This window comes from Lontra canadensis, unplaced genomic scaffold (genome assembly GCF_010015895.1).
Source record: "Lontra canadensis isolate GAN:19392208 unplaced genomic scaffold, GSC_riverotter_1.0 scaffold33, whole genome shotgun sequence".
NCBI classification, from domain to species: domain Eukaryota; kingdom Metazoa; phylum Chordata; class Mammalia; order Carnivora; family Mustelidae; genus Lontra; species Lontra canadensis.
This window is the reverse complement of record NW_022631027.1, coordinates 8083762-8094128: the sequence shown is the minus strand read 5'-3', so window position 1 is coordinate 8094128 and position 10367 is coordinate 8083762. Positions and strand designations below refer to the sequence as shown.

General features: G+C 35.7%; 1 protein-coding gene across 2 annotated transcripts in view; it reads right to left on the bottom strand.

The window, feature by feature from the left end:
• Window positions 1-2062: 2062 nt before the first annotated feature.
• ABCD3 (ATP binding cassette subfamily D member 3) overlaps window positions 2063-10367 on the bottom strand; it is an 87809-nt gene continuing 79504 nt past the window's right edge. For both annotated transcript variants that reach the window (XM_032867174.1, XM_032867175.1), the window contains 3 exons: window positions 9049-9153; window positions 5607-5663; window positions 2063-3650 (listed from right to left, as the gene is read on the bottom strand). In XM_032867174.1, coding sequence (XP_032723065.1) covers window positions 3573-3650; window positions 5607-5663; window positions 9049-9153 — 240 coding nt within the window. In that variant the 3' untranslated portion in view covers window positions 2063-3572. The remainder of the gene's footprint in view (window positions 3651-5606; window positions 5664-9048; window positions 9154-10367) is intronic.

The window sequence follows — 10367 nt, the reverse complement described above, 5'->3', positions numbered from 1 at the left end:
AAAGTCATTTATAAAAGAACTCTATTAGGTTTAAAGGCAAGTGCTTGTAAAAATTATGCATTCTAAAACTCAAAGCTTCTATTAGTTCTTGAGTTCAGGGGGTCAGTCCTGAGTTCAGGGGGTCAGGCCAGTGACAAAATGGGCAATTGGAAGTATCTAAAATTAATTTATCAAGAAATAGCTGTATAGCGTATTACTTTAAAAATAAGGGGAAAAAATGCAATCACCACAAGACAATTAAAATGGTTGCTCCTAGGGAGAAGGAGCAGAGTTTCCCAGAGGAAACTGGTTTTCAATTTTTTTTAAGTGACATGCATATGGTATGTTTATGGGTCAGATTATTCACACAGGAAAAATGACTTACGTAAACAGTTCCCTACAACTAACAATGCTGAAGTTCACCTGACAGAATTCACTCTGCCTTTAGGCAAATTATACTTTTAAACACCAAGTTTAGAAGTTTAAGAAGTCCATAAGGAAATGACAGACACTACAGTCTCACTAGTTTTAAGTCACATGCTAATCACTAAGAGAAGGGAACAAGGTGAAGGGTCGCAATATGCCACCCCAGAATACACCACTTTGGTGTAACCACTGTTTCTGAGCTAAAAACACTTAAAAAAACAGGTGCAGGGGCGCCTGGGTGGCTCAGTTTGCTAAGTGGCTGCCTTCAGCTCTGGTCATAGTCCCAGGATCCTGGGATTGAACCAAGCACTGGGCTCCTTGCTCAACGGGGAGCCTGCTTCTCTCTGTCTGCTGCTCCTCCTGCTTCTGCTCTAATAATTTTTAAAAAAAATAAGGAAAAAAAAAAAAAAAAAAACCAGGTGTAAGAAGGGCACTCTGACTCTCCCCCTTTTCTTCCTGAAAATAAGCTAATATTTGCCATCTCCATATGGAGGATGTCCTCTCTAAACCAGAAGGAAAGTATCATTCTCATCATCAAGGATGTCAGGTCAAGACAGAGAGAATTCTACATAAACCTTATTTATTTCTTACCTTCACTTAGCTTCCTCACGTAGTTTACTTTTCTACAATTGCCTCTCTTTGTTCAACCTGGTATAAAAAGCCTTTAGGTTTTGCCACTTCTTTGAGCCATCTCCTTATGAGGGCTTCCATAGCACCTAAAACTTGTATTAAATAAACGTGTATCGTTTTTCCTATCTACCTATCTTATGTCAACTTAATTCTCAGGACCAACCAAAAACCCAAAGATGGTAGAGGTAAAATTTTGCCTCCCCTGCAGAGGCAAACCCTACATACATTTTATTCTGTTAATGCACAGCAAACCACTGTAGTTGTTTACACCCCTATTTTCTGTTGTAGGAAAAATAGAAGCTTGGTATTAGAACACAGAGTGGTACCCTTGGGATCCAGTATGTTCTCATGAATGGAATTTATTCTCTAGCTTATTGTTCAGATTAAGCTGCCATTTCCCAGTGAGGCCTATAGAATATCCTAAGAGGAACTGTGAGGAAAAAGATGTTTCACGGTAATCATATTTTAGAAACGTTGGATTTCTTTATTGTAGGTCTTCGCAGAACCAGCATTATGTTAGTGTATATGGTGATTCTCCAGGAAAAGGATATTCCTCTATGCCTCAAACAGTGAAGCACTTTAATGTTTAAATTTTAAAAGAAAAAAAGGAACCCCAACTGATTTTTTGATGGTAAAAATCCATTACAGAAGGAATAAAGAGGCAGCTGCTAGTAGGTTCAGGGTAATCTAGAAATCTCAAAATCTCAAAATTCCCCCAGAACTTAAAATCTTTCCCAGGACTGATAGTATCTTTTAATGTCTCCTGGCTATTTGGTTGCATTTGTGAGGTACACTGATGTCTGTGGGGGTCTCACTTTTTTTTTTTTTTCTTTCATAATCTCTATACCCAGTGTGGGGCTCAAACTCATGACCCTAAGATGAAGAGTTGCATGCTCCACCAACTGAACCAGCCAGGTGCTCTGGCACACGGAAGGTTTTATGTGGCTTTTCTAAAAGAGAAATTCATTCTGCTAAAAATCACATTTGACATACTTTTTGAAAAAGAGACTTTGGGTGCTAAAAGGGATTTCTGAATGTCAATTTATTTTCGTGTTTTTTAAGTCAAGATTATGTGAACTATGTATGAACTACCCGGTTTTTAGATACCAGAATAAAAAGAACAAGCAAAAGTTGTACAGGATAACGGATTCTTTTTAATCTGAACAGAAAATAAGTAAGTAGACAAGTGTGCCAAAGAGAGTGGTAAAAACTGAATGTTATATTTTATGGAATCAGTACATCAAGTTTTACTTTGGTAGCCGGTGATTCTTATAGTTAATTGTGAGAAAAAAACAAAATCAGTTATACTGAAACAAGATTATAATGCCCATTTCTGAACCCTAGTCTGATAAAACTGATTTCATATCTAGCTTATTGATAAAATTCAGTTTCAGTTTTCCCTGTAAAAATAATACATGTAAGTCATTAATGGTGGCTTGGTGAGGTGAAATCAATTTCTCTTGGGATAGTTCAACATAATGACCCAAATATAAAAAGTTATTCAAGATTCACAGAGATAAACCAGTGCCTAGGAAACATAATTCACCCATGTGCGTAATTATAACATTTTTTAAACATAAAATCACAGTCAAAGACAGTGATAACATTGCATACTCAGTGCATTACTTCATGTAGTGCATTCCTATGGCTCATTTGGAGTTTAACAAATGTAACCACCACACTTCTAATGAATGGGCTTCTAACATACACAGATCCATCCAATTCTTTTAAAAAATCTGAAACTCTTATTAAAGAGCTTGAGCTTGACATGTAAGGACTTTATGCCTTAATATCCCAAACATTGGGAAGATTAGGTGTGAAACATAGTAACCACCCCTTGTAAGCAAGACTGCACATAAACTTCTGTTATATTCCCACAAAGAACCCTCAGAACAACTCAATACCGCAGACTGAAAGGGGCACACTTATTATTTAGCCAAAGAAATTTCAAATGGCTTTCCTGGAGTCAAATGTACCCCAAGATCTATACAAGGAATGAGTATAACGGTGGCAGCTAAAGCAATCTGCCACTGCGCGATAAATGCTATTATGCATTCGGATTATACGTTTTGATAAAATACTATGATTTGTTTCCTGCAATCATGGAGCACAAGAAAATGAAGCTCAAGACTATCTTGTAAGAACAGGATAAATGATGACCCCAGTTTTCAATAGGGTTCTTCATTGAAGGAAAAGATAGAGCCATAAAAGTCAAATTAGCTGACTTCAAATGGTTTACATCCCAGGATGAATCAGGTTACACTGATTTAAGCCCAATTTAATTTAGGCAGGTTTTTAACCACAAGAATAAGGACATTCTTAGTACATATTAATAATTAAACCAACATATACACAATTAGCAAGATCCTATATAATATTAAATGGTTTAACAACTTGTTCTCAATTATTTCATATCTAATTATTTGTTGTTTTAAGAAAAAAAAAAAAACCCAAGCTCAACTTTATTTTACAACGTACTGTGTATTTCTAAGTGTGTTCTTTAATGATTTCATTGAAGCAGAACAGCTCTCCAGATTCTAAGAGCCAAACTCAACCGTATCTTCTGTTATCTGTTTAAATTCATAATTGCCTCTGCCATCCATATGCAGGTAGTACTACAGGAAAGAAGTGGGGGGAAAAATCAATGACTAAGATAATTTCATTTTTGTCAGGAATTTATGCAGAGGTTATTATACAAGAAAATGGAAATTATTTTAAGCCACTTATACCTTCAAAAGTTTTATACCCAGAAAGTTAAGACTAAATGAAGAAGTCCACTCTCTTTAATATAGCAACAATGTAATTCTGCTTGGAGTGGACAGAGTACTTTCCTTTATAAGAACTAAAATACCAAAATTCCTCGTTATTTTGAAGGAAACAAATGTACAGGCATCCTACATATCAGAATGCTTCCATAACTCCACATCCAATCCAATGTACCACAGGCTGAATTGCACTAAGGATAAGCCTAATCAATGGGGAATTCTTGAATATTTCCTTTATCTGGTTTCCTGGATTAGTTTGGAACCTCGAACTTAAGGCTTTTTATGTTTATGGTCTTAGTAGAGGAGTAAAAGAGCTATACAGTATGCCTGTATATCCCATCCTATGAAGACACTTAGGACAACAGCTAGAAAGACTTCTGTTTTATTTAGCAGCTTTTTATTTACAGAAAAGGTATGTTTTCCCATCTTCTATCTATTCTGGCCTCTGACATTAACATGCCTCCGTCACACAACCTCTGCTTGGTACTCTGCACTTGTCTCCCCCACCAGAAGAAGAGGGGAGGTCAAATCCAAAAACTCTCACAGCCCTGTGGCTATGATATTTATGAGCTCCTGAGAAAACACCAAGGCTTGGATACTTTTTAAACTGCTTTGATTATTAGTTATTCAATTTCTCATTTCATTCTGAAAAATGGACAAATTACAAGAATTAATGGACAAATTATAAGAATAAAAAGTATCTTTAAAAGTCACACAGCTATACAGAATTCCATTATTTTTACTAAATACTTTCACAGAGGCTACCTCTTTGATGTTCATGGTAATCTAAGAGACAGGAAGGCAAGGATCAATAACTTTATTATATAAAGGAAGCAACGGATGCCAGAACAGACATGCTTGAAGCCAGGTTTTCTGAGTTCAAATCTCATACTTTTCATCTTATCTGTATACTATCATCTTAACCATAGGGTTATTAAGGGTAAAGACAGCACTCTGTATCCCCCAAGGATATTCAGCTCAGTACTTGGGGAAAAAGTTGCTCCATCAGGTATGTATTTTATGGACCAAGATACCCTATACATTTGTTCTGATTTTTCTCAAACCCTTTCTTTTACCTAGAATGTCTTTATCATTTAGGAAGGAAGAAAGAGAAGAAGGAAGGAAAGAGAAAGAGAGAGGGGAAGGGAAAAGGAGGAGAGGGAAGGGAAGAGTTGAGTTAACAGGGTTTAGTTTGGGGTTTGATCATGAAGATCTTGAAGAGCTGAAAAGAACTGCCATACTGAGAATGGCACTGTTAGAACACCAGGATACATAAGGGATCCATACCAGTGCAAACCTCACTGTAATGGCTATGTAAATTATAGTAACTACTCAATGATTCTGTTTTATTACAGTCCAATGATAAACATAGCTGACATTATTCAGTTTCCCCTTACAGCCATCATCTCACTAAAAATGTCCTTAAACTTTCTGCCATCTAATCCTTCCTAAGACTCTCTCCCTTCTGTCAATACTGAGTGGTGAGAAAAACTTCACTTAGCCATAGCTGTGATAAGGTTGTGTAAGTTTTAGTCAGCTATTATACAATAGTGATTTCCAAAAATGGAGAACCACTAACTGGTTCTCTACTCTCTCTCCAATCAGCTAGGGCTTGTTAAATATGTATTAGAGCTTTCAAAACTGATAACTACAATATTTAAGGAAAATTTAGAATCACGTTTTGTCCTTCAAGGTATATGTTTCTAAGAGAACATACACCAGGAAATCTAAAACCATAATCACCTGAATTCAAGTATTAAAATGAGATAAAATTCCACTATACTATCCAATATAAGAAATACAAACCTCATGGTGTTTCCAAAGAGACTTTCTGTGTGACACAGTGAAGAGGGTGATGCCGACCTAATACAAAGAAAATGATTTAGGTTTTTATCAGTAACACAGAATCTCAAATTAAACTCATCTACATATTTAAACTATTAAAATGACTGTTTTCAGAAGCTATAATTAAAAATCAATGTAAAAGAGAAAAAATAACAAATGATGCCGATGTTCAAGGTAATGCAAAATACAGACCATCAACCACATAATAAAAACACACAAGTATCAATAAATTCTTTAAAAAAAAAAAAAAACAACCTAACAGGTACTAGCATTAAATGTACTATTTTGTTTGGGGCAGAAAATATATATCCTGACCCAGATTCTATTTTATTGTGAAAAATATATGAAGAGTACAAGAATAGTAAAAATAGCAAGAGGTCAAAGTCAGGAAAATTAAATCAACATGGTACTGTCTACAGTCAATCTGTTTTTCAAATACAGGGTCACACTCCTTTATCGGAACCTGTTTTGGATTGTGTCTGGGGCAAAATTCTGGGGCAGAAAATTGAATGTTTCTGTGGCAACGTTATAATACCAACACTGACATAAGAGTTTAAATATCTTCTGTTAGTTTAGGCAAGGTTTGGCTACCCTATTAAGCATGCTACAAAATAATGAAAAATCTTTTAGTTTTGAGACCTTATTGTTTTGTTTTGTTTTTTTAAATTTTATTTATTTGAGAGAGAGAGAGAGCATGAGGAGGAGGGGCAGAGGGAGAAGCAAACTCCCCACTAATCAGGGAGCCTGACGTGGGGCTTAATCCTGGGACCCTGGGATCATGACCTGAGCTGACGGCAGATGCCTAACCAAATGAGCCAACCAGGTGCCCCAAAACCTTACTGGTTTTTAAACTCTAAATAAAGATTCAGAGATTTCTAATAAAGATTAAAACAACAACAACAACAACCCATCAATCAATATAACTGCAGAGGCTCTGGATCAGTGGTTCTCAACTTGGGGGTGGGGGGAGGAGTTCTATCCATCAGGGGACACTTGGCAATGTCTGGAGACATTTTTGATTGTCACAATTGAGAGTGCTACTAGCATCTAATGAACAGAGGTCAGATATGCTATCAAATATCCTATAAAGCAAAGGACAGCTCCTCACAACTGAGGATTAGCTGATCCAAAATGTCAACAGAGCTGAGACTGAGAAACCCTGCTCTAGATTGCAGTTACTTAAAACGGATCTCTTCAGGCTGAGAGATAAATGCTTGAGTATCCAGATAATTCCAACATGAGTTCTAATTTTAATTTTGATAAATTTTAAAAAATTAGCCTAAGTATATTCTGGATCATTTCTACCATGAGATTTAAGTGCCCAAGTCTGTGTTTGTACTTTGCTGGTACAAAGTGATTACTTCAAGTGAGAGCACTTGGGGTGCCTGGGTGGCTCAGTCAGTAAAGTGTCTGACTCTTGATTTCGGCTCAGGTCATTACTTCAGGGTTATGAGATGGAGCCCCAAGTTGGGCTCTGTGCTGGGTGTGGAGCCTGCTTAAGATTCTCTCTCCCTCTGTTTCTTCGTTCCCCACTCTCTCTCTATAAATAAATAAATAAATAAATAAATAAATAAATAAAGTGATAGCACTTAACACTTTTAATGTGCCATAACTTTGGATGCCATGTGGAAAAGTTTTCAAATTGGTTACAAACAGCATGACAAAATAAGTTATTAGTAAAACATTTCAATGGTACACTTACTTGATTTTTTTTTTTTTTAAGATTTTATTTGACAGAGATCACAAGTAGGCAGAGAGGCAGGTAGAGAGAGAGGAAGGGAAGCAGGCTCCCCGCTGAGCAGAGAGCCCGATGTGGGGCTCGATCCCAGGACCCTGAGATCATGACCTGAGCCGAAGGCAGAGGCTTAACCCACTGAGCCACCCAGGCAACCACACTTACTTGATTTTTTGAAAGCTCACTTCAGGTACTACCTTTTATGATTCTACAGTAATTGGATCAGGTCTCTAGCTTAATGAAAGCATTCTTTCTGATAGAATTACTTAAATAAGATACATAAGCAAAATTCAAAATATAAGATCTGGACCTCAGACTGTATCTTTCCATAATTAAATCCCAAACTGGTGATTTAGTTTCAGCAAAACAGTATCAGAGGTCTCTTTAATGTTACCAAATTGAAACTGTGTTTTGTCTGTACTTAATTTGTAAATATTTATTTGTTTTGTGGCTGTAAATGAGCTCTAAGTTCAAGGAGTTCATATCTCATTTCAACTGTTATTATAGGAATATAATTAAAACTAGAAACCGGGGACCCCGTAAGAATTTTCTTCTTTTAAATGGAATCTACACTTTTATTGGAAAATTGCATCTTTTGTGGGGACATATAGCTTATAACTAAACATAAGGGGACAACACACAGTCAAGACTACCACCAAAGAGCCTCTAAATCACTGATCAAATAGAGACTACACCTCCAATACCTATAAATCTGAAAGTTTATAGGAACAGATACATAAAAATATTATAAATGAACATAACTGACTCAAGAATAGAAAACAAACCATTAAAGAAATAAAATCAGCACAGAAAAATCTTCCTACAAAGATTCATGTAGCAAATTTATTCTTTCCTCATTATACCAATGCTTCTCAAACTATAATGTGCATTTGAATCCTCTGGGAATTTAGTTAAAATGTGGACTCTAATTTGGTAGGGCCAGAGAGGCTGCATTCTAACAAGCTCCCAGGAGATGCTGATCAATGACCACACTCTTAACAGTACGAATTCATACTGTAAATATGCAACATGACCTTTTATATTTACTGTAAACCCCCAATAACACTTACAAATTGTTAAAAGACTCCTGTACTTCCTTTACTTACATAACACTGTAAAACAGTTAGGATACACTGCTCTTATTCTCCAAATCCAACAAGAGTATAGATGGTATGACAACCACCACAGAACTACCAAAGAGTTAAAGAACGGTATCAATACACACAGCCTCAGAAAAGGCTGCCACAAGAAACTCTGGTAAAATGTTGCCCAGGCCAGAGGAGGGGGAAAAAAAGGACAAACTGAAACTACCAAATGACTACTGTCAAGTTTTCCTGATTAAAAAAAAAAGATATTTAGGTTTCATTCTTAATGGAACACATTAAGAATATCTCAGTTTATTAACTCTGAGTATAGGGAATGAGGTAAAAGAGAAGTAAATTTAGATACAGTATTTGTTTCAAATCTAAGATACAGCCAAAGAGAATTATATACAGAATTCATTTATAATTTTTTAACTCATATCATTAATTATCATTTGAAATCTTTATTAAGCAGATAGAACACCCTTTGATAGTCATTTTGAAATCTCTTTGGATAGACATTTGGGTGGATACACAGTAAACCAAGAATGACAGGGACCTCAAACTAAGAACCTGAAATGCTTACCTTTCGACAATGACTGTAAATATAACCTTCCACATCCACACTAACTGCACTTGTGCATTCATCCAAAATGGCAAACTGGGGTTTATGATAAAATAATCTTGCCATCTGAAGCATAAAAGGAAATATTTTATAATCACATGCAGAAATTAATAAGCTAAAATAGATTTACCTTAAATTAAATATGCATTGAGTCTTGGAAAGCAAGAATGAAAATTATTTTACCTCAAAAATCCTACTTCCCCAAAAGAGAAATATATTTAAAAGAAACAAAACCTACGTGTCTTTACTATCGTCCCAAACAAAGGGGAAAATGTAACACATAGGAAATTTACTGTTAAGAGTTAATCTAAAACATTTAAGACTGATGTGAAATGAGGTTGAGTTTTAAACTATTATAGAATGTTCTCTAAACAAGATTAGAGGGTACATATTTTAACCAAATCTTAGAATTCAGACTCCAGATGGCTTAAATGAAAAAAATGTATTTATTTCTGAACATTTTATTGCTTAAGTAATGTCAATTAATATTAAGCTGCCAATTAATATTTACACCAATAATTTTTGAGTGCACCCTTTTGTGTCACTGAGGTTAATACTAAATGTGCTCATTTTTAAGGGTCTGCTAATTTTATAAGTAAAAATCAACACCAAGAATGTTATAGCTTCCATTTCTTCAATTAGCAAAAATGCTGAACACTTTCTCACTTATTTTCCATATGTATTTTATTTTCGGGGAATTATTTACTCTGATCCTTTGTCTGACAGATATTCCAACTGGTCATTTGCCCCTAGCAACAATCGCCATGTGCCAAGACCAATGGACACTTTTATATTCTTACCCAGTTTATCTTTTCTGCTACATGCAATTCAGATGACCACTTCCTCCACCATGAGAAAGTGACAGGGAAACATAGTCTTAACATTTCTTCTCACTTCTTAAGCTGCTTCCTCAGCTTCTTTCCCAGCCTTTTCTTCTTCACTTGACCATTAAATTTTGGGGTTCCTCAGGGCAAATTTGTAAGTCCTTTATCCTACATTGTATTTGTAAGTCCTATATCCTATATTGTCTCTCCCTGAATGATCTCATCGATTCCCATGATTCCAAATATTATTTACATTTGTGGACTCTCCATACATATCTCTTGTACCTTTGCTCTTCAAATTTCTAGACTGCTAAATAAAAATTCCTATTTGATATTTCCATCAAATTTCACCGAATTTTCCCCTTAAAATCCATCCATCTACCCCACTGCACCTTAAACATTTCAGAAAATAACACTATCAAACAGCTGCTCAAGCTGGAAGGCCACAAGTCCTCG